This window comes from Contarinia nasturtii, unplaced genomic scaffold (genome assembly GCF_009176525.2).
Source record: "Contarinia nasturtii isolate CC-2019 unplaced genomic scaffold, AAFC_CNas_1.1 Cnas_scaffold_350, whole genome shotgun sequence".
Taxonomy (NCBI): Eukaryota; Metazoa; Arthropoda; class Insecta; order Diptera; family Cecidomyiidae; genus Contarinia; species Contarinia nasturtii.
In genome coordinates, this window is record NW_022197705.1 from 2476477 (window position 1) to 2502554 (window position 26078).

The 26078-nt window shown below is 33.0% G+C and overlaps 5 protein-coding genes, 3 non-coding genes and 1 pseudogene across 9 annotated transcripts; 4 read left to right on the top strand and 5 right to left on the bottom strand.

The window, feature by feature from the left end:
• The first annotated feature begins 2983 nt into the window (after nt 1-2983).
• On the top strand, nt 2984-10354 carry LOC116338018 (probable G-protein coupled receptor Mth-like 1). Its single transcript, XM_031763043.1, has 7 exons — nt 2984-4083; nt 4221-4437; nt 7150-7229; nt 9019-9208; nt 9403-9541; nt 9634-9817; nt 9945-10354. Exons 1-7 carry the CDS (start codon nt 3304-3306, stop codon nt 10122-10124), a joined length of 1770 nt encoding a protein of 589 aa, XP_031618903.1. The 5' UTR covers nt 2984-3303; the 3' UTR covers nt 10125-10354.
• A 781-nt stretch (nt 10355-11135) lies between these two features.
• LOC116338019 (rhomboid-related protein 2-like) lies at nt 11136-12299 on the top strand. The gene is made up of 4 exons (XM_031763044.1): nt 11136-11468; nt 11546-11689; nt 11798-11977; nt 12045-12299. The coding sequence occupies exons 1-4, from the start codon at nt 11148-11150 to the stop codon at nt 12261-12263; spliced, it is 864 nt and encodes a 287-aa protein (XP_031618904.1). The 5' UTR covers nt 11136-11147; the 3' UTR covers nt 12264-12299.
• Nucleotides 12300-12909: 610 nt separating this feature from the next.
• On the bottom strand, nt 12910-12981 carry Trnar-ucg. Its single transcript has one exon. It is a non-coding gene; the product is annotated as a tRNA-Arg (tRNA).
• Nucleotides 12982-13981: 1000 nt separating this feature from the next.
• Nucleotides 13982-14053, top strand: Trnar-ucg. The gene has a single exon. It is a non-coding gene; the product is annotated as a tRNA-Arg (tRNA).
• Nucleotides 14054-15292: 1239 nt separating this feature from the next.
• On the top strand, nt 15293-15364 carry Trnac-gca. Its single transcript has one exon. It is a non-coding gene; the product is annotated as a tRNA-Cys (tRNA).
• A 429-nt stretch (nt 15365-15793) lies between these two features.
• Nucleotides 15794-16755, bottom strand: LOC116338254 (annotated as a pseudogene).
• A 1184-nt stretch (nt 16756-17939) lies between these two features.
• LOC116338099 (facilitated trehalose transporter Tret1-like) lies at nt 17940-20484 on the bottom strand. 2 transcript variants are annotated; one of them, XM_031763167.1, is made up of 7 exons: nt 20309-20484; nt 19789-19898; nt 19607-19717; nt 19294-19526; nt 19101-19231; nt 18822-19014; nt 17940-18714 (listed from the first exon to the last, which is right to left on the bottom strand). In XM_031763167.1, the coding sequence occupies exons 3-7, from the start codon at nt 19674-19676 to the stop codon at nt 17941-17943; spliced, it is 1401 nt and encodes a 466-aa protein (XP_031619027.1). In that variant the 5' UTR covers nt 19677-19717; nt 19789-19898; nt 20309-20484; the 3' UTR covers nt 17940. The 2 variants fall into 2 exon arrangements, with proteins under 2 accessions (XP_031619027.1, XP_031619028.1); XM_031763168.1 differs by lacking the exons at nt 19789-19898; nt 20309-20484 and having other exon boundaries at nt 19607-19764.
• A 459-nt stretch (nt 20485-20943) lies between these two features.
• Nucleotides 20944-22095, bottom strand: LOC116338255 (facilitated trehalose transporter Tret1-like). The gene is made up of 5 exons (XM_031763385.1): nt 22035-22095; nt 21603-21966; nt 21461-21473; nt 21015-21393; nt 20944-20954 (listed from the first exon to the last, which is right to left on the bottom strand). Exons 1-5 carry the CDS (start codon nt 22093-22095, stop codon nt 20944-20946), a joined length of 828 nt encoding a protein of 275 aa, XP_031619245.1.
• A 1379-nt stretch (nt 22096-23474) lies between these two features.
• On the bottom strand, nt 23475-24467 carry LOC116338100. The gene is made up of 3 exons (XM_031763169.1): nt 24373-24467; nt 24194-24304; nt 23475-23919 (listed from the first exon to the last, which is right to left on the bottom strand). The coding sequence occupies exons 1-3, from the start codon at nt 24415-24417 to the stop codon at nt 23629-23631; spliced, it is 447 nt and encodes a 148-aa protein (XP_031619029.1). The 5' UTR covers nt 24418-24467; the 3' UTR covers nt 23475-23628.
• Between the last annotated feature and the right edge of the window lie 1611 nt (nt 24468-26078).

Genomic DNA, 26078 nt, shown 5'->3' on the forward strand with positions numbered 1-26078 from the left:
CATTTGAAAATATACACTTCACGTGATTTAAGCAATACACACGCACGTGATACAGTGGTATTGAATTACATTCATCAAAAAAAAAAATTGAAAAAATTTGGCAAAAATAATTAGAGGTGAACGGCAAAAGTATTTTGATTTGAAAGACATACATAAAAAATAATAATATAAATAAAACTTGTCTAGAAGGTATGATAAAAGCAAAACAAAATTAGTCACTTTTTTAATTCTAAAACGTGAATATCGCTACAAAGGGAGGGTCGCACATTGAAATTATCCAAAATGCTGGTGTGTCGAAAATCGGTAAATATTTACCATTTTCGCTCATATTGGTATGTTTAAAAAAGTGTGTGACTCCCCTTGTTTCATTACAACTGCCACAGAATTGGTGAGACATAATTCAATTGAGAAAACGTTTTAGTAATTAAGCCGTTACCAAAAAAGTGATCAAATCGTTACAAATTTAGTGATGAACTTTTCAATAACACCTATAAACCAACATAATAAAGCGATAAACGATGATTTGTATTAAATAAAAGCAAAAAATATTTATTTCCTGATTGGTTGATTTGTTTTCATATAAGTCCTTTACCTATTTTTATGGCAAATTAAATGCGAATATGCATATTGTTTATCGATTTCGTTCGGTTAAGATTATTATTATTTTTTTTTTTATTAAATTGTAAAATATCAAGTATTTAACCAAGCAATAAATTTATTACAATGTATACATGTATGTGCGTTTTCTTCATGCCGGAGCATAAACCGACTTAATCTGTGTAAGTATATATTTGATTGATGACATAAACGAATTGTGAAACGTGTAAAAATGGAATTAAGTGTGGAAGTGTGTATGTGTTTCATATTCGTGCATTGCGAATGGAGACGAGATATTGTGAAATATACAATATACAATTATAAACGCTGACTGATGCGATGAGATGCCGAACCGAAAAAAAGACCCAACAAACCCGGCTATAGAATTTCAATAAATGTGGATTAAGAGGAAATGTATGCAATGACAACGAGCATTAAAAATATGGATCAACATTTTATTTGTTTGATGGCAATTTTAGTTCGTGACTCCTCATAAAATGAAATTTGTTTGTTACCGGCGGCGACAGCCGACTGCCGACTGTGTTTAAAGAGTTTTTTTTTGTCAGAGAAATACAGTGTATGAGTGCATTGTCATGATGATTTAAATGCGTGGCATTGTACTTTGCACTGCATTTCAAAACTGTCGTGGCAGCAAAGGAGAACTTTTTACATTCGATTCAACAAAAAGAAATCCTGTCGTGTGAATTTGAAGAGTACATTTTAAATACAGCAGATTTACGGAAATCTCTTAATTTTCTCGAGTGTTGCACACGCCATTGATTGTGTTCATTCAATTATACTGCATCGTCGGACATTGCTGTATTCTTTTTTTCGTCTTCGTTTTCTTTTTCTTCAGAAAGGTCAGTGCATAAATTCGGCCAAAAGATATGATGACCGGAGAGAGAAAAAACCTTCAGCACATCGAGTGTTGATTGCCTTCAAAGAATTTTACACACAAGTTTTTGTAATCATGACATAAACTTTGTGGTCTATAAACTGAACTCTGTATGTGTATATGCAATTTATAACAAACCGACGGAATCACATTTTGATGCTGCTGTCGTTTCTACAACAGAGACGAACCGAGACGAATGAGATGAAACAAGTCCACAAGCATCATTTTCAAGCGCCACTTTGTTGAACCATATAAATCTAATTATAAAACGCTATGACATATATGTGGGACTTTTATTATAAGCAAATCAAATATAGGACCCGGTGAAAGAGCAATGAATAGACGTAATTATAAAAAATGTGGCAACTATAGCGAATTTTCCACATTATAATATTACAGATGATTTGTCGGTTATGAACGAAAAAACAAGCACCCAAATTATCTAATCAATTTATCTTAGTTTTTCGTCGTGAAAAACAAAATTGAGAGAAAATTTCAGAAATCGCCGATGTGAGCAAATATTTTTTACTGTGATTTTTCATATGTGATCATTGGTCTGTTGATTAATTTTGGGGCACACTATTTCCACTAATTTTTTTTCTGTTTCTACGAAAAGTATCAATTTTTCGATATCTGTTGCGTATATCAAATTTTGCGAGTATAAATATGAGTTTGGCCTTTGAATTCTTTCTACTGCATGATTTATAATTTAAACAAAATACTAAAAACCACAAGATACAAAGTAGCGGCAAATAAAAAGATGTTTACACTTAAAAAGCAGACCGTTACAGTGATTTATATACGTATTTCTAATCTAAATTCAATTAAATTGGTTGTTTGATATCAAAGATATTCTATGAAAGACTATCTTGGCAAAATGCATGAAAGAATGCTGATTGAATAGTCTATTTTTATAATAGTTTTTTCAGCGAATTTTAAAGCGACTGAAAGAAATTCAGAAGAAAAAAACAGAGAAGAGAATCGGCATAAATCGTGAACCGCTCAGTGTTGAAGCGGTAAATTGTGAGCAATTGAGCTAACCCAACCGCATGAAATTTCACACATCGAAAACATTGATTCCGTTTGTATTTGCAAAACAAAAATCGAACAGTAATACAGCAAACAACAGCGTACAACAAAAACACATCATGTATTCCCATTCACCTAAAACTTTCCGAAATAAGCATCACAAAGTAAAAATCAACATGAAAATAAGAGCAAAGTACGACACATGTGAATGTATTGCTTTGCCATCTCGCCGTATCCAACAGAGATCGAAAACCAGAGAGAGAGGAGCAGAGAAGCGGCGTAAGCAACACAGAATATAGTGTGATGAAAAGAGAAGGAAAAGCGAATGAAAAAAAAAAAATCGAAAGCACGGCAAATATCAACAGACGATAATCACAGCCGACCATCCAAATATCCGAAAATCACAGACAAACTTTTAATTCGTATGGTGAATTTCAGTTGCCATTCAGTGCGGTTCGCCGTCAGGTCAACGCTTTTTCAGTTAATTCGCACGAAATATTGCTTTTCGATTTCATCGCTATCTCAATGTGTACGCGCGCGCATTTTCAAAGTCAAACCATTAAATTATATTCGAAAAATTAATTGAGTGTGCCCATTGGGCCAGTGTGTGCACACTACTGACTACTGTGTCTCAACTACACCGACATTAAATGGCAATGCAATGCTATTTGGTGTATACAAGAAACATCGATTGAAATTCTCAAGTGACATGTTTACATTTCTCTTATATACAATTCAAAACGTTTCATCTCGTCATCGAAATAAAATTGCATTTTAATGACATGAAATCGATTTCGTGCTCATCTTTATTCATCAATGCATTGATTGTGTTCGTAGTTTTAAGGAATAGTGAAGCTGTGCCATCGAAAAAAAATGGAATCATTGTGAATAAGTGCTGTGGCCCGGGTGAGCGACTCATCGTTGAAAATAATGCATGCATAATCGATGACGATAATAAATGGTGGCCATTGATTCTTATGATCAAACAACAAAAGTATTTTGACCCAAAAGGTGTTGCCCCGAAATATATGAAGTATCGTCAATACCGTCCGGTGTGTAAAGAGCCTGAACACTATGTAGGCGCCGGAAAAATTGTACTTGGCTCGAATGGGTCATTGTATATATCGGAAAAAAATAAATTCTTTGATCAAAACAATTACTGTGTTGACAGTGGAGATTCTGCGATTGTTTGTGATCATGATGTAAGACAATCAACGAAAATTCGAAAGTGCTGCGTTAAAAACGAAATTTACAAATCTCACGAAAACACATGTATTCCATCAAATGGATTCATATTTGACGACAACACCGTCGATGTGTTGAATTCCACGCAAAATGATGTTTTATTCGGTTTCCCCGACTGTAAAATTGGCAATTTTTTTACGATTGCGGAAGCATTCAAAGAGTCGAGTTTGGATCGAAATACGAACCGTTTAGTGTTAGAATCAAAGCGAGAGGTCGATTGGCAGGATTATTGTCTCGAACACGTTCTCTACAATACAACCGATAATGAATTGCAACTGAGTGTGTTTACATGTGCCGATCATCTCTCTCCTCAAACGGTAAATTTCCAATACCATTACTTGTGTAATGTGTGACGAATTTCGAGTATTATTTGCATAAAAGATGGATTGTCTGTCGGGTGTTTTTAATGGAATTTTCAATGCACATTGAAGAGTATTTATTTTCGCCAATCTAGGATATACGCCTCATCTTGTTTCCGATCGGATTGTTAATTTCCGTAGTGTTTTTATTGGTGACGTTAGCAACACGTTATGTTTTACCATCAAATCATCATATACTTCATTGGCGTTGTCAAACATTTTATGTTACATGCTTGCTGATTGGTGATCTTCTTCTGGCACTCACCCAACTCTTCGGACAAAATGCAAACGGTTTAACATGCTTTTCCATCGGTACGTATGTGTTAAACTATAAAATATATACTACGAAACTAGCATAAAACGAATTCCAATAGGCAATCGTATATTGGCTTTTTATTTTGTTGGCATTTTGTGTCGTTGGATGGGTATTCAAAAGTTTGACGGAAACTTACTCATGTTTACATTGGATTTTTGTGTCGTTGCCGTTTTTTTGCTCGCATGCCAATCGATGGTGTTTAACATTCATTCAGAAAAAAAGTTGGAAGCAAAACATTTCCGATACATCGGCAACGGTTAAAAAGTTTCAAGTTTACATAGACAAACATTTGGCAGGGTCATTATCAGCTTATCGAAAAATGTTCCAGATTTATGAGCCTCTCACATTACAAATTTTCGATCATAAAAACTATTGGTTTTTAAATGCTCTTTCTCAGGAGACACATAAATAAATTTTAAAATAAAAGTGCGTTTTTTGTTCAATTACATTGCCATTGAATCGATGAAAATGCCATTTGGGAGTAGAAATCTGATGCAACCATAATAATTAATTAAATATACAAAAAATTATCATTGCTCTATCTAAAACGTCAAAACAACTGGCGAAATTTTAATGTCAATAAATTCACACTCGCATTTTTGGCTAACGTGTATGGATTGCACACATTATCAGCACATTTTTCAATAACAACAAAAAAACGACCAAAATATTAACGGAAATTCTTTAATAAAATTTATATGTGCGTACATTTTGTTGTGACAATGAGCGCGCCACTGAAGCACAACAAAAAAAGACCAACGTAAAAACAGACTGAACAATATTTATGGTGAACGCACATAAAAAGGCGAATAAAATGCAACCAAAATAGCTCCGCTCACTCTCGAAAATGACTTTTTGTTTATGGCGGAAATCATTTGTGTGCAGGCAGATTCATTGCACCTTTTTTTCTCTTTTCACATTGAATAGTCGATTTCTCGTGTTGGTTTTGTTTGGTTTCCTTTGTTTGTTTGAAAAATTTTTGAGGATTCTTTCTGCCTTTCAGAATAATTGCGTTTAATACTTGTATGTGTATTAGCGTGATAGTCGCATGGAAATGAAAACTTAGGCCTGCAACTGAATATGCATTGCTCATTCATAGTCGATTCTCATCGCGGCATTATTGTCCATGAACAATGCACTGATTTTGAAGGAAAAAAAAAAACGCATGCCATTTTGAATGGAAATAGAGAAAATTCCATAATTCGGCACAGGAATTTTGAATATATCTGTGTTCAATTGTAATTTTTCCACTGATTGAACTTTTACCACAGTTGAACACACCGCCCCGACGGAATAAATATATGCACGTTTAATAACAAAGTCAAACATAAAAAGAATCATTTAAAAATGTGCATGCAGTTTTTGTGACAAAAGTTAACACTGAAACATCATCACTTTTTCATTCCAAGTGGTGACTTGCACAAAACAAAAACAAACTTCAATTTATCGATTATTAAAAATTTCTTTGTTATGTCTACGATGATTGCATTTCAATGTTTATCGACATAATGAAGCAAACTTGATGATCAATCGTACAGTCACAACCGAACAAAAAATGAGATTTCACACAAAGAAAAAAAAACACATCATGGACTGCTGCATTTCTTTTGCTGTAGAATGTACAATTTGTTTAGTCTTGGGGAAAAAACATTGGCATTTACCAAATAAAATGAAATGAATCACGATGAAGTAACAAAAATAATTTGACAAGTCGGAATCGTAGTTAATAAATTCGCAACAGTGTTGCAGTTTATGGCAAACAAGAAAATCGAAACAAGCCGATAACTACCGAGATAATGAATATGCAATGCATTTGACTCATATCCCGCAATGCCGTTCTGTGTGCACACTATTCTTTTTTTTTTTGTTTACAATAAAAACTTTAAATTATTTCTAGTTCTCTTTTGCGTACGGGTCTATGTACGCTTGAATGCGCCAAAAAGAGATTTAAAACTTGAAAAACGGATTCTTTGCAAATCAACTTTCGTTTCTTTCGTCTTGAAATAATTCGCACTTGAAAGAGCCCGGTTTTAGCATCACCGATTTCCAGACAGAAGTTTTACTGCGAATTTTTACACGTTCATCGTATTCACCGAACGGCAAAGACAATTTCAATTTTCTCTCCTTTGAAATCGCAAACAATCGCCGTAATGAATGGAAATCGCTCAAAGGAATTGTTCAAATAGTTTGTGCTGTGTGAATTTGTGTTTTTCGCCCCAAATGCTAAAAAGCTGAATACACCATCACCAACATCCACAACAGCGGTAACTGAAATGAAAAACGAACGAACGAGAGAAGAAAAAAAAAACGATACACAACAAAAATAGTGGATACAAATAAAAGTCGGACGGCGAGAAGGAAGCAAGTGCTGCAACTTTTTTAAACCTAGGTTTTAAAGTCGAAGCTTTGATTATATGGATTTTGCCTACAAAATAAATCTTGAGAACGAACTTTTTCTTCATTGTTGAAAGCACTGCATCAGATTCCGTATAGAGCAAAATAAGAACATAAAACGCACATACACACACACTGTCTGAATAGAGTAAATTATGAAACGGCATTGGCTTTAGCTGCACATTGCCAAAATAGAGGCGAAAAAAAAACCAACAAAATCCACACAAAAGTCAACTCATTTAAAATTGTCTACTGCTTTTAACAAAATCACACTAAAACTATCTCTTTCTCTTGTACATTTTATGTCGTTCCAGCCGTTTGTATGCATTTCTTTTTCCTGTCTGCTTTCTTTTGGCTCAACACAATGTGCATCAATATCTACATTTGCTTTTCGGTAAGTGTCACGGTGAATGAAAATTGTTTTTCGCTCCCATGAAATTCTTTGAATGGTTTTTCGGATATGCGCTAATTGAATCCTTTTTAATTATTCTCATTGAAAATCATTCATTAGTTTCGAGATGATTTTCGAGAGCGTTGTAATAATTGGTGTTAAATCCAAGTGGCAACTGACAACATTCGCTTATTTTACGAACATTCGCTTCATTCACGAGTTCAACATTCAAGTTTGAGTCCGTCAAGTTACTTATTAGCTCGAATCATTTGCTTCACATACATATGTATCACATGTTATATCATCATTTATAGAGACTTCATCAGTTATTACATCATAATCTGAACTTAGTCTCAATTTGAGTTTGTGAAACGGGGAGAAAAAAAAATTAAACTTTACTTTCAAGCGGAATATGTTTCCTCTTTCAAATTCAACGTATTTTTTTAAACTTTTCGAATTACGAACACTGTTCCATCGATACTTTGTAGCGAGCGCAGCAATAAAGCACACGCTGATATTGCGGTCTGTTTATTATAAAATAATCCATTTCAATGAAAATGTAACAAAACATCGAAAGGAAAAAAATCTACCGAAAAATTCAAGAAAACGTTGTGCGTAAATATGTGAAAACTACATATACTTCGGGGCAGGGAAGTTCAAATGTTTGCATGAAGCTACATAACTTGAATAAAATACTTGTTAGCCATACTTATTACGCCTTATTTCTGCACAAATTAACCGTAAAATATGAAAATAGAATTTCATAAATTCTACTAAATCACTGAATCATGATTCACGCAAATCCGTTTCTTCCAAACAAACTTTTGCTATATTTTGCTCTCTCGTCGAAAATTGGACGATTGCCAACATAAATCATAAAGTGGTGCACGCTTTTTTTGTTTCATCTCTCGTGTTGTGTTGTTCACAAAACAAGCCAATAATGTTGGCCATTACATGCTTTATAAGTTTAGTTTTTAAAAGTCAATCTTCAAAAAAGTTTTCCTTTAAAAGTCCACCTACATTATTGGATTCATCCGCTTGCAAAGACAAAAAAGGGCTAAATTAAATGCGACTGAATTGGTTTAATCAAAGCAATTAAATGGTATTTCGGCTGCGTTTTAATTGTACGTAGGCGATTTTGTGTTTTATCTAATTATTCACCGAGTTCATGTTAATTTGTCTTGGTTTTTGTTTCGGTTAATTTGATTCGATTCAGCACGCACAGCGTAGATTTTAATAACAATTGCACATATTTCAATTAAGACTATTGAATATAATATAGCAAACAGGCGGCCAACCAGCTTCGTCGAATCATTGCATCAACAAAGACTCTAATTACGAATGCACGTCCGCGTAGTATACAATTCGCGGAAATTAGTGCTCAAAACGGAATAGACGGCACACTATAAACCATAAAATTGAAAGTGATGGTTGAAACCGTAAACCGACGAGTAAACATTTCAATGAAACAAAAAACATACCGAATTTCTCTTCATATAGTGCAGCTCAGGTTTTAAGATACTTTAGGTTCTATGTTATGTATTCGACTTATAAAAAAAAAGCGATGAATATAAAAAAAATATTGCCATTGGATGCGATTTAAATATTTTTTTCTTTGCAAGTTCGTAGAAAAAAAAAATCGTTCCACATCATTTTTCGGCGAACGAATATTTGCAATCAATTCTTGGATTTACGATGTAAAAAAGAATTTTTGGAAATGAAAATAGAATCATTGTCATTGGGACATAAAAAGAATTTTATATTCATTCAGACAATTTTATGTGTATTGCAGAGATTTTCGGCCAATGTTATTGAACGTAGACAGGAAAAAATGCGATTACGAATATACAAAATGTACGCGTTTGGTATTCCATTTCTAATATCTGGTATTGCGGCTACTTTGGGTCACATGCGAACCGATTCGGTGACAGAAGACACTCATTTTAAGCCTCGATTCTGTGAATCGGAGTATTGGTTTGCTGGTTTGTATCCATTTGTTGAGTTTAATCCATTAGCAACGAGAACAAAAATCTAATTTTGGCTTTGATCACATTTTTATTATAAAAAAGCGACGAGTACATTTACGAAATGCAATTAAAAGTTTTTCTTTCGAAAAATGCTCAAACCAACAAAAACAAAATGTTATTTTGCCCTTTTTCAATGGTCTCTAAAATAGGAAATCTGGAAAAGTTTGCATTCTTTTATGGACCCGTTGGAGTCTTGCTGTTTATAAACTTTGTACTATTTGCGTCAACCGCTCGACAATTAACTTGCGGCCTATGGAAACGAGAGGAAGTCAAATCAACAACAGAACGGTAGCATATTCCCCTTGCAGCGACAAACCATTCGACCGATTTGACATTTTAGCAACAAATTACATATGCCACTTTTCGTTTACTTTTTATAGAACGACGTTAGGCAAAATTTGTATGAAACTGGCTTGTGTGATGGGCGTCACATGGGTATTCGATTTGATTTCATGGACTCATAGTGCATGGTTTGGAGGCTCACACTACATATGGATTGTTACGGATTTGATAAATACGTTGCAAGGTGTTTTCATTTTCATCGTTATCGGATGCCAACCGCAAGTAAGAAACTGATACTATAATCTCTCTCTCACAATCAATGCAAACAACTGCCACCGTTCATTTTATCTCAATCATTTTAACTGCATATAAGCCAATACGGGATACTGATACTTATGATTATATTCAGGTTTCAAATGTACTGAAGCAAATCTGGCGTTCGAAACACATTCAGTTCGAATGTCGAAATGCCGAAGGCGGTCAACGTAATTCCACTTCATCACAGGTTGCTTCATCGCTCGGTGAATCAATCACAAACAACACACTCACCACGTCCAATGCAAAAATCATAGCAGAAACTCCATTCTAATCATCATTCATCTTCATTGTGGAAGCAATGTGGACGACACTATTCGGATATGAATTGAACGATTCGTTTGATTTCAGGCGCACAATGGAATTATTCATTTGGTCTTCATTCATGTGTATAAATGTTCTCGCTGTGCAAGTTTTTTTTTTATTTAATTTATTCACAATCATCAATATACTGTATGATACGGTCTGTATCAACAACATTTTTGGGCATGTTAAAGTAGAAACATTTTGTCTGTGACAAAAATCGCATTGTCTTTGACTTGAGATTTGGTGTTTTTTTTATCAGTATTAAAATAATAATAATAATAATTGAAAAATCCATATGATATGTTGTTTCATTCAATTGATCGAAGCCATAGAGAGCATGATTATTGGTTGGTTGATGAATAGCGCCATATGATTCCAAATACGTCAACGTCGGTACGCGTTTGAAATCATTGTGTTGTATAAAAAATTCGTATCACATCACAATATGATTGAACGTGATCTCAAAATTAACGGATCGAATCAGACATAGCTGCCGAATGTTTCGCCTTCTTTTTCTCTGAAATCAACTAAATACACAAATAAAAATGTTCAACTCAACTTTTATATGGCATGGTTTAAAATCAAATCAAAATGATTGTCGAATTTGCAACGTAAAATTTAGTTCTTGGAACTTTAACCAAGAATTAAAAAAATCGAACGCATATTTTAGGTGTGTATCGTCTATCTTATTTGTGTACAATATGTACGAGCCATTTGAATGGTACACGTACACTTTTTTCGCACTTTAAATATTTGGGGGCCGAATCAATATTTCATTCATTGAGCATTAGTCAAGCAAAAAGGTCTCAGCCATAGTGACGATTTTATTTTTTTGAAAAGTTCAGCAACCTGAAATCTATTGATAAGAAATTGATTTTGCATTTTTTCGGTAATCGGATTTTGATAAGAGCCTATCTGTCATCGTGTAGTTAAACAAAGGATTTTTTTTTACTCAAATTTTGCTAGTCGATAATTTGAAATTTACAAAACAATGAGTTCCATTTCGAATTCGTCATGGTGTACTGCTGAAAATTCATCAAATGAGTCTATAAAATTCATTGATGGTGTGAGCGGCAAAAGTTCAAACTTAAAAGTTTTTTACACAGTGGATAGTGAAATAAAAGCACAAAATGCGAATAATGACGCTCAAAATTGTCAAATTTTACTCAGAACAAATGAACGAATTGAACAAAAATCAAAGTCGGATAGTCGCACCGTTTGCTTTGGAAAGACTTTACAATTTGTTCAGGAAATCAAGGAATTTTACACATGGAAAGTACCATGGATTATCATTTTACTTAGTGTTGTTCAGGTTTGTTTACCAATGTCAATGATGGTGTGAAATTGTGCGCAGCTATTCAAAACGATTCGATTTTTTTTTTGATTCAGGTGGTTGTTTATTTTGTCGCTTGCAATGTGTCTATCGCTCGTCTCACGTTCAATCCACATCTGAAAACAAATATCTGGCGTTACTTCACATATCATTCGGTACATTTCAATTTAACACACTTGATGCTGAATGTTGTGCTTCAGGTAGAATTGGAACGAAACTTTTCAGAATTTTTCAAATTCAACCGGCTCCACTCTGTAGGAGCTTTTCTAATGCAAACGGTTGATTGTTTCACTTTGTTTGGACGGTAGGTTCTCATTGCGCTTCCATTAGAGACGACCGAGGGTCATTTACGCGTGTTGATCGTGTACTTTTCTGGTGTTGTATTTGGAGCCATTGGATCATTGCTGTTTAATCCAACTCAAAGTATAGTGGGCTCTTCAGGAGGCGTATTTAGTTTGCTATTTGGTCATATGAGCCAATGTACTTTGGTAAGTCGTCTTTGTATCAACTGTGCACAAAAAAATTGAATTTTTGTTTTTTTTTTTTAATTTGTAGAATTGGAGAATCATTTCATATCGCTCCTTTCGAATGACTGCCATTTTATTGTTATTTTTTAGCGATTTGTTGTTTTCAGTATTGAAGCATATTTATTGGAGTAGTGTTGAGCCGAAAATTAGCTTTTCAGCTCATATATGTGGAAGTGTAGCTGGTTATTTCACCGGATTACTCGTTTTTAAGAAAGAGAAAAGGCGACGAAGTCCAACTGAATACTAGACACTACAAATTATTGTTTATCTTCTACTCGATCACTCGGATCGTTAATTATTAGGTTCTTGGAAATATATTCTTGAAAATACAACTTGAATTTCTTTTCTTTTTGCATTTATATTGTAAGGGTTTATAACAATTTATCTGATATCTTTAATTTTTAATTTTATAAAAGATCTAAGAGCACAAATTTAGGACTAAATTCTGATATAAAAATGGTCGCGGTACAAAATTAGGTGGAGCCAACGATTTGCACCCTCTATTCTGAAAGTTTTCCATATAAAAGTTAAAATTTCACAACAAAACATTTAATTCTAATGCATGGGATGATTTTACATCGTAAATCTAAGTTCTAAGGTTGAAAAATATTTGCATTAGTAAAAAAAAACAACAATCAATCGAAAATAAAAAAAAATACCTCCCAAAGAAAATAAAAAAACGACCAGGACGGGGATTACACTTTGAATCATAAATCTGAGTTTATTTCCACAACCATTGTGAAATATATGCAAGCCAGATGAGGCTCAAAAAAAATAAAATAAAAATAAAATAAAAAAACACGACCCTGACGTGATTCGATTGAATTCGATTTAATATTACATAGATCATGGTCCAAACGACACAAGACTCGAAAACATAAAAAAAAAACACCTGACCCTGAAGCGACTCGAACGCTCAATCTTCGGATCCGAAGTCCGACGCCTTGCCATTAGGCCACAGGGCCGATATATATTACACATATAAAATGGAATCCGACCTGCCGATGAACTGCAATCGAAAACATAAATCGAATTCAATAGGAAAAACACGTAGATTAAATTTAGTTTTGCTGCACTAATGGCCATACATTCGTTCAGCAAAAAATTGAACCCGCAATCTTCGGATGTCTTCAATCATCGAAGTCCGACATTTAATGCACTTGAATCATTTTCTGGTTATTTTTATATTGTTTGCATTTATTCATTCTTCACAGTTATAAAATAATGATTTTAAAAAATTTAGCATAACTCCTTTTCACGTGTGCTCCATCTAAAAAAAACAAAAAACAAAATAGAAAGAAACGTTAGGTAAAAACTACCTGGTATGGGTTCATTTCATGATGGTATCTAAAATCCCAATATTTAGACAACTATTGTATCATATAACTGCATACTAGACAGTTATTTGTTATTTATTGCGTAAGTGTACTTATTCAATGATCTTTCAGTACGACTATGATAAACTAATTGCTTCGTTGTGTGTCTTCGAATTTTGAAAATATGAATTGGAGGAATAACTTGATCATCGTTTTCGGATATAGGTGCTAATTTGATTTTTTTATTGGCTTGAGTATGCTTCATTGTTCTATCTGTTATTCTGTATAAATTACAAAATGCAATTTTACTCTGATTGCTTTTGATTTTACATTCCGTGTGCCAAAAGTACCGATTTAATTTCCTTTAATCATCCTTCTGTCGGACTAAAGTTTATGGATTTCGTTGAAACAACAAAACTGGTGGTGAATTTAATTGCTATAATCAACTAATTATTTATTCAAAGAATCAAACTATTGCACCGGCTCAGTTCATAATGTGTACAAGAATATGATACACACACATTATAAATCCATTCCATTTGTTTGTTTTTTATTTAAAAAAAAAGATGTTTTCAAGTGAATTGAAAACAAAATCACAAGATGAGAAATTAATTATGTATATAAAGGGTTACTATACTTAACATACATCGGCCCTGTGGCCTAATGGCAAGGCGTCGGACTTCGGATCCGAAGATTGAGCGTTCGAGTCGCTTCAGGGTCAGGTGTTTTTTTTTTATGTTTTCGAGTCTTGTGTCGTTTGGACCATGATCTATGTAATATTAAATCGAATTCAATCGAATCACGTCAGGGTCGTGTTTTTTTATTTTATTTTTATTTTATTTTTTTGAGTCTCATCTGGCTTGCATATATTTCAAAATGTTTGCGGAAATTAACTCAGATTTATGATTCAAAGTGTAATTTTTCACCATCCATTTGCGATTAAATTAGAATAAAATTAATAAAGTTTTTGAAAAATTCAATTGCACAATACAATCAGAGCTAAAGTTTTACAGTACTATCCGGCATAAGGAAACTACAAAAAAAAATCATCGAAAAACATTATTTTTGACAGATTATAACAATATTCATCACATTTTCAACGATAATATTCCCGTAATCATTCTTAATACTTGAGTGGACTTGACAAGTTCCGTTTGATAAAAAATATTTGATCACATTTATGTTTCTTGATGTTGTTGCTCAGAACAAAAAAACAAATGAATTCAATATCCGGATATAAATTATTATTAAGTTTTTATCAACTGAATCTGAGATTTTTATAGTTAATTGTGAAAAATTGTTCTTGGAGGAGACTCTCAATTGCACCTAGAATATGATACTATTAAATAGAGAGAGAGAGAGAGAGAGAGAGAGAGAGATAAGAATAATAAAACATTGTTGAATTTATGTTTAAAAGAAATTGTATATAATTGAATTGTTTGAACATTTTTCCAATTCATTGAAATTTAATCTAAAAGGTTGTAGCGTTTTTCTGAATCAAAGATAAAATCTCAGATTGTTTTTGCCAAGCGTTCAGGATCGCATACATTTATGCGATACATTGAATGATGCATGCATCGTTTGATGCGAATCAAATAACGCAAACACAACGCTAACGATGTCGCTGTGAGTACGGACCTGACAGCGCACGACGTGCTTATATGATACACGTAATGATGTGAATGTTCAATAAAGCAAGACCGTCGTGTGCTACTAGATCCGCACGTACAACGACAGCGTTAGCGTTATTTGATGCGCATAAAATGATGCATGCATCATTCAATGTATCGCATAAATGTATGCGATCCTGAACGCTTGGTTTTTGCATACGTAATAAAGTATTTTGTCTACGTATAATGACGCCTCCAGCTTTGAATGTTAATGGTGATTTAATGCTTAAAAGGCGTTGATCATTGAAGGCGTAAACGTATAAATGAACTCGAACCGCCATCTATCATGCGGAGATATAGCTCAGTGGTAGAGCGTTCGACTGCAGATCGAAGGGTCTCCGGTTCAAATCCGGATGTCTCCTATATTTTTTTTTAAATTTAAATCCATTTATTTCAATCAATTTAGGATTCTTGAATAATTCATGAGTTTTGTTTCGATAATCGTTTCATTTCAATCTTTTAAAAAAAATGTGAGTGTTGCCATTTTTGTTTTGTTGTTTATTTGACATAATTTCGAGATGATTGGTTAGATTCTGAGATATTTTTGAGACAATAAAATAAATACATGAATATTTTCAAAATATATTTTACGCTCAAAATTTCATTCACAAAATACAATGAACAAAATATTTCTGAACAAATATGTTCTTACCTATTGTTTTTTTTCCTCTTGACAAATATTGACAATTATAAGGCTTCGTAATTATAGAATGACAATGAATATTACGAACTTTTTGGTAAACATAGGGAAACAAAATATATAACAGTCAATACAATTTATCAGTAACCTACTATCTGTATATTACAAAAATATTTGCGTATATAGCCGTCCCAAAATTTGACATAGCGAATAAAATCTGAAATGTTTTTAATCAATAAATGAATTCCGATACAGCGAAGAGATTTGTTACCTTTCTTCCAGCACGATCAACCAAATTTGTAGCAATGATGGTTCCAAAAACTTGAATAACTCCAACAATAATCGTTGAATCAGTTGGTGACATGTTGGAACCTGCTTCATCGAAAATCGTTTCTGTATAGTTCAACATCGCTACACATCCGCTGAATTGATTGAGTGCAACTAAAAAAAAACACCGATTGTCATGGCCTTTTGAACTTTATTCGTCTTCAAATCAGACCATTGAAATTTATTGTCTGTCAATAAGTCGTCATTCACAGTTTTGCTCAGATTTTGATAAAATCGAATTGAATTTTTTGCTTCCTGAAAACAGCGTTTAAATTACTACAAGATTGCATCGGATCTTCCTTTACCACCACTTACACTAATTTTATTTTGTTTCACAAGAACAATGGGCGATTCAGGGAAGAAAAATAGCAACACAGCGACTAAGACCATCAAACCAATTACAAACTTTGGCGTGGTGTAGTAATCAAAATAACCACCAATTGCGTAACCTAGTAACATACCTCAATTTTCTGTTAAAACTAATGTTGAGACCAAAGCACCTCTATCGTTTGCAATTTCTGATAGAAACAGTGGAACAATTACATAACCAAAAAAGCCTTTAATTACTCTGGCAGCATACAAATGAAAAACATTCGATGCAAATAAAACAAGTAACCAGCCAAGCTATGAAAACAATTTTTTTTTTTAAATTAAACAATATTGTACTCATCCGATACACATCAATGAAGCAATCCACGAAGCTTCGTCCATTGTCATTTTACCAGATGCCAATGGTGTTTTATCTGATGTAAGAAGAACAACGGCTGGGCTCGTCCAACCTTCCATAATTCCAAACGCTACCGACAGTAAATTTACTGTACAAGATTTTGGAAATTAATACAATGAAAAGTGTTTATTTTATTCTAATTAAATTTTACCAACTAATGCGGTGAAATACTGAAATTTTGCACTTGATTCATGCACAACTTTTTATTCCACCATTTTTCCGAAATTCCGATTTACATGTAATCACAATTAATTTATACGGTCTATTAACAACGGTCACCGCGATGATTGATGAATGACGTTTACATGTTCAGGTTTATTTGATTTTATTTAATTTTTGAATGCTTGAATTTTTATCACCGAATTATAATTTCCTCACGCAATCACTTGCAAGTTGCGTCACCAGCAATCTAATCAATCAAAACAAATAAAACAATCTAATTGCACTTAAACTTGATTATACTAAACATTTATTCCTGGTGTTTGTAAAAAGTTTCGAAATAGATAAAATATGGTCAAGTCAACGACCGAAACTTGTGCGCATCGAAGGATTTTTGGTTTTTATATTCATTCAACTTTATATTTTTGGCCATTTGCATACTTTGATTGAATATTTTGTCCATCGTAACGATTAATCCAGTGATGGTGTATACCAATCGTTGGCCAAATATCTGTGTGACTACGTACGATTCTCACTGACGTTGAGTGACATACAGCTCCACTGGGTTGCTGCAAAACACGTATCACTGGCACCCTCACTGTATTGCTTAGTGAAACAGCTCATTAGTACGTGTGTGAAATGTGCATATTCTTTCACGCACGAACTAGATGGCGCTAATAAACTCAATGTTAGCCAGTGTATACATTTGTGGCAAATTAGCCAGATAATGTGCCCATCACTGGATAGATCTTTGATTTATTGATGATTAGAATAAAATATTCAAAGCTATAAATTGTGAAGGTGCGCGTACTATTTAATGACTCAAATTTCAACGCAAAAAATACAACTGAGCGTACGATCTCGATAAGAATCTCTCGTATCCAAAGCAAAACAAAATTGCCAACATTTATACTGTCATAGAAAAAATATACATGGAATTTATTGAAATAAACATATAATTGTGTAAAAAAATTTTTTTTCACAGTTCACAGATACAGAGCAAACAAACAATTATTACATATTACAAATGAAATAATTATCAATCGCAATCTACATTGTTTTCAATAGTTGTTGTATAGTGATTATTATCGAAGTGAGTCCATGATTTGTTCATAGCTTTTGCTTTTAGTTTCTGGTACATAAAAAAAGATAAACACATACCCAAGCACGCATACTGCAGCAAATAGAAACATACTTCTATAAAATTCGAACGATTCAGTAAGTAGTGGTAACCATTTTACCATTATAAATGTTAATGTCCACAAAATAATCATACAAAATGATACGGAAAAATCTTTTATTTTTTCCGGCATAATTTCCGAGATGACGACAAACGGAAGCGTCATTAAACCCAATGATGCGATGAAAACGACGAATGAAAAACTCACCATTGGAATCCAATTAAGTGTTTCAACTTGATAATTCCAAGATTTTAACATTACATAAATGCCTAAAACAATCAAACCCAAAGCTGTTCCCACGGAGGATATTGCAAATAAAATCTTTCTGCCAGCTCGATCAACAAGATTCGTTGACAAAAATGATCCAAATAGAGAAATGAAGCCAATAACGATGGCTGATTCATTTGGTGTAAAATTCGATCCGGCCTCTTCGAATACATATGACGTATAGTTAAACATTGCAAAACAGCCACAGAATTGATTCAAGGCAGCCAAAACTACTCCAATCGTAATGGCCTTTCGAGCGGTGTGTGTTGTTAAGTCTGACCATGTTAAAGAACTTTCGGTTTTCATGTCAGCAAACATGCTTTGCAATTTACTCATTTCAATTTGAAGTAATTCGTAGTTGGCATTATTTCCATTTAAATTTTGATAAAAATGAATTGATTTTTCAGCTTCCTGCAATAAATTAAAATCAATATTTCGATGAACAATATGAAATTTCGGTATTCCATAAAAGAAAAAATTGTCCCATTTTTTAAAAGAAAATTGCTTATTATACTCACAAGTACTTGATTTTGTTTCATAAGGAATGGCGGTGATTCTGGAAAGAAGAACAGCAAAACAGAGCAAATAATCATCAAAGCAATAACAACTTTCGGCGTCGTATAGTAATCACAAAAATGACCCAAAATGAATGCCAATAAAATGCCTATATTTTCAGCTAAAATAAGTGTTGAGCCTAATACGCCACGTACACTAAAAGCGATATTATATATATATATTTTATCAATTTTATCCATTCGAAATTATTTATGAATCAATTAAATGAATGGTATATTTACCGATCAATTGCTATCTCTGATAAGAACAATGGAATTATAATAAATAAACCGCCTCCGATGATACCATTCAGAATTCTCGATGCATAAATATAATAAATATTCTGGCTGTATAAAATGAGCAACCAACTTATCTAAATCGATAGAAAGTATCAAGCTAATACCGCACATTTGAAATGATGTTGAAGAAAATTACCATCATTGGAATTGTCATGATGATCAAAGGCCATTTTCGACCAAATCGATTTGTAACGAATCCAAATATGATGTTTCCAAACACACCACCCATATATAAAAAGGATACAAGCCAGGAACATTGCTCCATTGTAATTCTACCCGACGGGAGCGGTGTTTCATCTGACATTAACAGGATTATGTTGGGACTTGACCAACCACCTGTAACTCCACTTGCAATTGATAGTAGATTCACTATTCAAATGTATGGAAATAAATGTGTCCACCATCAAAATCGTTCATAATAAGAAAAGCTATATTATTTTCATTCTTACCCACAAATGCTGCTACATATTGGTACTTGGCGCTCTGCATTTGCACTGTATTTGTTTCAAATTTCAACATATCAAATTCCTGTGTAATTTACTAACTTCCAATTGAATGTTCTACGATCAAAGTAACACATTGGTCACACTCACATCAGGGCTTATTTTATGCTAAAATTCTAGCAACTTACAGAAACACCATATTTTGTGTCAACAATCAAAATTCTGTCAATCGATATTACTTTTTTGGTATTGGTATATGAGCTCCCGAGTGGAAAAAAAGTGACTAAGCTACTATCGGCTGTAAGCGAAAATAGTTAGCTGAATTCATGAATTTTAAAATTTTGTATGGAAAACAATCGACTATAGAAAATAGTTAGCTGAATTCATGAATTTTAAAATTTTGTATGGAAAACAATCGACTATAGTTACTCAGTCAGTCGAGCGATTATTTTGGGACGTTTTGACTATCGATTGCTTGTTTTTACAGTCAATAGTCAGTCAGTTTGTCCCAAAATAGTCAGTTACTTTTTTTGTACACGGGCTTCCACGAAGTTTTTATGTATTACAAACACATGCAAATGTATTGTCATAGAACTTCACGCATTTATTGTATACACGAATACAGTCTAACTAAAATATTTTACTAATACTGCTTTTAGCGTGTTTGACATATAATTTCGTTGTTTGACAACAAAAATCGATTGGTACCTCTGAATGTCACGTGAGTGCTAGTTTCGTCAAAGAATTCAATTTTTTGAAAAAAGAAGTTCACAATACAAAATAAATTCGTTCCATTAAAATAAAAATAACCGAAACTAATTCTTTTTCAATTGGCAGCAATTATATTGACCATTTTCACGCTTTTGAAATGAACTACTTTTTGGAATCAAACTTTTTGTTGAAATTAAATCGATGTAATGCGAATTTGGTAAAGGCAACGACTATGGAAATATGCAAACGCGTTCAATCTATTTATAGCAATAAATATAGATAAATTCTTATCAATTTGATTTCATTACATATCTTTTGATATGCAGATAAAAGACAATTTTGTGGTCGTATATAGTATATTTCGTATTAATTTATTCAATTGTTGTCATGTGGAATAAATAATAATTCACAGAAAAGTCACAATTTTTATAGCATTTTATGTCTCTCAGTTTTATCTGGAGATTTTTTTTTGATAATAAAAAAAAGAAACAAAATATTTATCATTCTTTTTCTTTCTAATCATAATTACTAGATATGTTGAAATTTACTCGAAATTATATGAAGTTTTTACTTGAATTTTAATAAAGCTTTTTGCGGCTAACGAATTTGAATTAAAAACATCTAAAGTGAATTCATGATTTGCCTAAAAAAAGAAAATGTTTGAAAATAATAATAAGGTATTGAAAAAAAAGAGAAATATTACCCTTTGTTTCAGGCATGTAGAACATGATGAAAATCGCGCCGGACAAACATGCGCCAGCAAATAAAAACATACTTCCATGGAATCCCAACGTTCCGGTGAGAAGTGGTAAATATTTTAGTATGATAAATGCAAACGACCACAGAAGTGTCATGCAAAAAGATACGCCAAATTCTTTCAGATTTTCGGGTATTATTTCGGAGATAACAAGAAAAGGCAATGTCAAAATTGCACATGACGCAACGAAAATTACAAAAGAAAAGCTTGCAATTGGTATCCAATTAAGTTCTTCGACATTGTATTTCCACGTTTTCAGCATCATATATACTCTCAATGTAATAAGGCCCAAGGCAGTGCCGAAAGTTGATACCAAAAATAAAAACTGATGTTTGCACGAAGGTGTATTTAAAATAAAAAGCACTGAAACTACAAATAAAAACATAACGTACCTTCCGTCCAGCTCTATCAGGTAAATCAGGAAAGAAATGAAAAATCATTGCGCACCAATCAACTGAATAAGTGACACAACAATAGCTGACCAATTTGGCTCCATGTTTGATCCAGCTTCTTTAAAAATAGTAGAAACCTTACTGATCACATGCGATTTCCGATAGAAACAATGGAATTATCACAAATACACCACCACCGACAAAACCGCCAATTATCCGGGCGACATAAAGTTGATAGACATTCGATGCAAAGAAAATAATTAACCAGTTCACATTGGTTGGAATAGAGATGAGAATTAGCAGTAGTTTTCGACCAAAACGATTGGTAATGAATCCAAAAAATATGTTTCCCAATATACCACCCACACAAATCAAGAATGCAAGCCAGGAAGCTTCGTCCATAGTAATCTTGCCAGACACCAATGGTGTTTCATCTGATGTCAATAAAATTATTGATGGACTCGTCCATCCACACGTGCAACCATATCCAATCGTTAGCAAATTCACTGTGTAGGTGAAAATTTTGAATCATATTATTTATCAAATTAACGAACTTTTCTCAACATTTACCAACTATCGCGGGCAAAGTATTGATATTTAGCACTTGCATAGTGTAAAACGTCTTCTTTTACCATGGTAACTTTCACACTGACTATATGCAAGGGGCATTTTACTATATGCGAATGCCATTTTATACGGAATATATGAACATTTTCCTATTCATACATGAAATATACGAAGTAAAGTATATTCATCCGCATCAACATCTATGAAAATTCGTACATTTCATTCGCAACCATTCGCGAATGCCGCATACGTCTTGCTAGATGCGACAAACTGTCGTGTGACATTTGTACATACACATTGCTGTGTTCAGTTTGTCGTGGAAGTTTCAAACACAATGTCATTGTTCTCAACTAAATTTGAAAAAACAGTTGAAGAAAAAAATACAAGATTATTTGTTGAATATTATTTTAGAAGCCGTATTCGATTCGAAAAGTGAGATTTTAGAAATAAATTCAGATAATATAAAAGAAATTGAAAGTTACGTCAATGAAAATAAAAACCTTTCACAAGGCACCGTTTACAGTGATAATATTACGAGTGGCAAAGATTTATTTACCATTTTAGAAAAATTTCACTCAATATTACCAAAAAAAATATCAATTCGGCTTGAATCTCTGTCACCTAATCTGTCACTTTGACTTTTTGAATGTAAAAATATGACTTTTCATATGCGCCATCCGCAAAATGTGTATGAAACATTCGACACCGTCCGCAAATTTGTATGAAACATCCGCCACCATTCGCAAAATTTGTAAGAAACATTTGCGACCATTCGTTTACATTTGCAAAATATATAGGAAAAATTCGCTCGCATATGGATCATTCGTTTAAGTCGGAACCCCCTAGACTATATGATGATTGTATGGCAATATGCCGACGCTACAGATTTTATAAGCTTGTTTGTAATCAGTTGATTTTATCTTCAAGTGATGACGTTTTAAATGCATATGATTTTCCTTTGTCGATATAAATCATATTTTTGAACAATATTTTACATCAAAACAAATTTGATGATAACATTGATTTATTATCACATGCCCCATCTAAATCTAATTGAACAGCGTATTGCAAATGAAGTGATTTCACATCTCACTCAAGTGTACCTGTGCATATGATATCATATGCCTCATCTTGATATGTCTAGTGTCTGCTGCCTGGCTACGTAAAATATTAATTCAATTTAAAAACGACCTTTCATTTTGATTTGAATCATCAATGGATTATTAAGTATTTTATATTTGCTTTTTGTCTTTGATATTTGAACGTGGAAACGTGCCATCAGAGACAGAAGACTCACTTGAAGCAAAATAATTAATAGCACGAGCACCAAAACGCGATAGATTCGATAAATAAACTCAGCAGTTAATTTGAAATACTATTGCAATTTACGGATAATTGAATTAACTCCCTGGATGAACGGACTTTCGTAAAAGAAAAACAAATTGAAATTTTTCAAATGCTCAAAGTTTATTTAAATAAGTTTTTAGAATATAAATAGGTATTTCTTTTCTGATGATAAGTTAAATAAGATAAATGACAAAGACATTGCAAAGTTCCGTATGTTAATGTCATTGAAAAAATGCCAGTAAACGTCAAGTATTTTAAGTGCTTGCAGTCGATGCAGTCGATGCAGTCGATGCTGTTGAGGCGGTTGTGGCAGCTGTCGAGCATCGTCTTCGTCTACGACATACTTTGCTCTTACAACTTTGGCGACGAGAGCATTTGCTGCATTTGTTGCATTTGCTACCTTTCTTGCATGATTTCTTACATTTCGAGCTTTTACGGTTTGTTACAATGTAACTAACACGTTTGGTTTTTGCGGCCCCAGTGTTTGATTGTTTTCGTGACCGTTTTCTCAGTGCATAGGCGATTGGGTCGGCAAGTGCCTCTGGCTATAAATGGGTCAAAACCCGAATTTTAATATATTTTTATTATGATGATATTTTATTAAGATACTATTAAGATCGATCATAATACGGGGTATTACGATGCGTATCAAGTATTGTACAAATAAACATTTTTCCATTTGAATTTTAACAGGCGAAATTTTTATTTGTACAGATTTGTTGAACTTCGCTATCACAATACTTGATACGCATTGTAATACTACTTTACTAGTCTATCAAAGATGTTAATAATTAATAAAAAACTTGTCGTAGTAATTACCTCTGGTTCTGCTTCAGGATCGGCGAATGCGAGTGGCTCTGCTTCAGCATCAGCATCAGCTTCAGCCAATGCCTCGGCCTCTGGATAAGCTATCGGCTCACAATAAGCGAGCTAATTCAAAATTTGAATGGATTCGATATTAGATTTTTTTTTTAAGATTGAAAAAAACTTCTACTTACCACGAACGAAGTTGCGAACAGAAAAAGTACAATTTTCGACAACATTTTCAATGTGATTTGATATATTGATTTGAATATTGACAATCGAATGATTAAATCGGTTTGAACGCAGCATTTTTATATCAAAATTTTTACTAGTTCGGTGGAATATGAAAATAGTAGCAAAATCACTTTTGTTTGAACTAGATTTCGAGGCGAATGAAACAATAAAATTATAGTTCTATTGTTAACCGCAATGTCTATTTTATTTTTATGAAAAGATTTCTATCTAGGTGGTCTAATATCAATAAGCAATGTAAATAAAAACACATTTGTAACTTTTGTCTTCTGGCCAGAACATACGTTTAGATATTGACATCATTTGTTTTTCACGTTGTTTGTACAGTTTGCACACTTGAAAAATAAACATATAAAACAAAGTCATATATTGTCTTCAGAACTAGAAATTTAAGTTTCAGTGCTTCTTTCCATCAATTCTATTATTTTAGTTTAAAAAAAATGATGTTCCCTGTGAACATAGCACTTTTATTTTCGGTGTCCCAAATATAATACAAAAAAATAAGTTCAAGTATGAAAAAAAAAAATTTGCTTTTGCATATTGTCATCGAAAACTTTCATTTTCCCACAGAAAAAAATTGAATAAAAATAATGATGTAAGTACAGCAAGCTGCAGTCACCTAAAATTGACAACATGAAAGTCACATGAAAAGTAATATTGAATCGATGAACAAAATATTTACTCCAGCTAAAAGTTGCCGATCAATAGTGAAGAATCCTTTGCCACCAATGAAAATGTCCAAATTATTGATTTGAGAGAACAATTTCAGCTTTGCCAAATGTAATTTTTTATTGTCGCCAATCCAAAATGTCATTTGCACGACATTTTTAATCAATTCGTTTTTCTAATAGTTCAAAAAAAAAAAACAAACATTTTTTTAATTCAATGGGCTCATTGAACATTAGTCCGAAAAACAAGTCACCTGATTCGAGCAATAATGACAGGAATTTGTCAAAAATGTTATTATTACAATAGCGTCCAATATATTTAAAATTGGACCTGTTGATGAAAAATGTTGTGAATAAAGAACGACTCGAAGCTTATGAAAAATTAAAAAAATATTTTGCTTAAACGCCAAAGCAATTTTTACCGTATGCAAAGATGAAATCTTCCTCTCTAGTAAACATAAGATCGAAGAACCAGTACGAATTAAAAATAATCTGAATTATAAATCTAAAAATGATTATCACCAAAATGCAAGCAAAGTGTTTTTCAATCATATTTTTACACTGCCACAATTTGCGATGTATAAAAATGATATAATTCAACATATCAAAACGTTGTTTATCGCTGAGATTTGTCGCTTTCGAAATTTGATTTAGATTTTTGTTCAAAAATTGTAATATTGAACGAAGCAAATCAACATGAAATAAAAAGTAAAGAACGAATGCATTGAAAATGAAATACATCACAATTCGTACTATTTCCGATGATATTTTAACCGAAGTCGGTGGAACAACTATGCGTACAATTGTATTTACCGCAAGAGATCCTGTTAGTATAGATATTTTTAAAATGTGCCAGCGCAAGAATTCATCAACGTTGAACATTTTGTTAAATTCTTTTTCAATATCTCCATTTAAAATGAGTAACTTTTTAGGTATGCTTTGCACATGGCTCCCCGTTTTAATATTGAAAATAACCATCA

Excerpts from the sequence above, each read along its gene's own strand:
- LOC116338019 (XM_031763044.1), top strand. The coding sequence starts at position 11,148 with ATGAGTTCCATTTCGAATTCGTCATGGTGTACTGCTGAAAATTCATCA. Across the intron at positions 11,469-11,545 it reads TTTTACTTAGTGTTGTTCAG|GTGGTTGTTTATTTTGTCGC; the intron begins GTTTGTTTACCA and ends TTTTTGATTCAG. Across the intron at positions 11,690-11,797 it reads TGCTGAATGTTGTGCTTCAG|GTTCTCATTGCGCTTCCATT; the intron begins GTAGAATTGGAA and ends TTTGGACGGTAG.
- LOC116338255 (XM_031763385.1), bottom strand. The coding sequence starts at position 22,095 with ATGGTAAAAGAAGACGTTTTACACTATGCAAGTGCTAAATATCAATAC. Across the intron at positions 21,967-22,034 it reads TCAATACTTTGCCCGCGATA|TGAATTTGCTAACGATTGGA; the intron begins GTTGGTAAATGT and ends TCACCTACACAG.
- LOC116338018 (XM_031763043.1), top strand. The coding sequence starts at position 3,304 with ATGAAATCGATTTCGTGCTCATCTTTATTCATCAATGCATTGATTGTG. Across the intron at positions 4,084-4,220 it reads ATCATCTCTCTCCTCAAACG|GATATACGCCTCATCTTGTT; the intron begins GTAAATTTCCAA and ends TCGCCAATCTAG. Across the intron at positions 7,230-9,018 it reads ATATCTACATTTGCTTTTCG|AGATTTTCGGCCAATGTTAT; the intron begins GTAAGTGTCACG and ends TGTGTATTGCAG.
- LOC116338099 (XM_031763167.1), bottom strand. The coding sequence starts at position 19,676 with ATGTTGAAATTTGAAACAAATACAGTGCAAATGCAGAGCGCCAAGTAC. Across the intron at positions 19,232-19,293 it reads TCATGACAATTCCAATGATG|ATAAGTTGGTTGCTCATTTT; the intron begins GTAATTTTCTTC and ends CTATCGATTTAG. Across the intron at positions 18,715-18,821 it reads TGAAACAAAATCAAGTACTT|GAAGCTGAAAAATCAATTCA; the intron begins GTGAGTATAATA and ends AATTTATTGCAG.
- LOC116338100 (XM_031763169.1), bottom strand. The coding sequence starts at position 24,417 with ATGTTGTCGAAAATTGTACTTTTTCTGTTCGCAACTTCGTTCGTG. Across the intron at positions 24,305-24,372 it reads TGTTCGCAACTTCGTTCGTG|CTCGCTTATTGTGAGCCGAT; the intron begins GTAAGTAGAAGT and ends ATTTTGAATTAG. Across the intron at positions 23,920-24,193 it reads ATCCTGAAGCAGAACCAGAG|CCAGAGGCACTTGCCGACCC; the intron begins GTAATTACTACG and ends ACCCATTTATAG.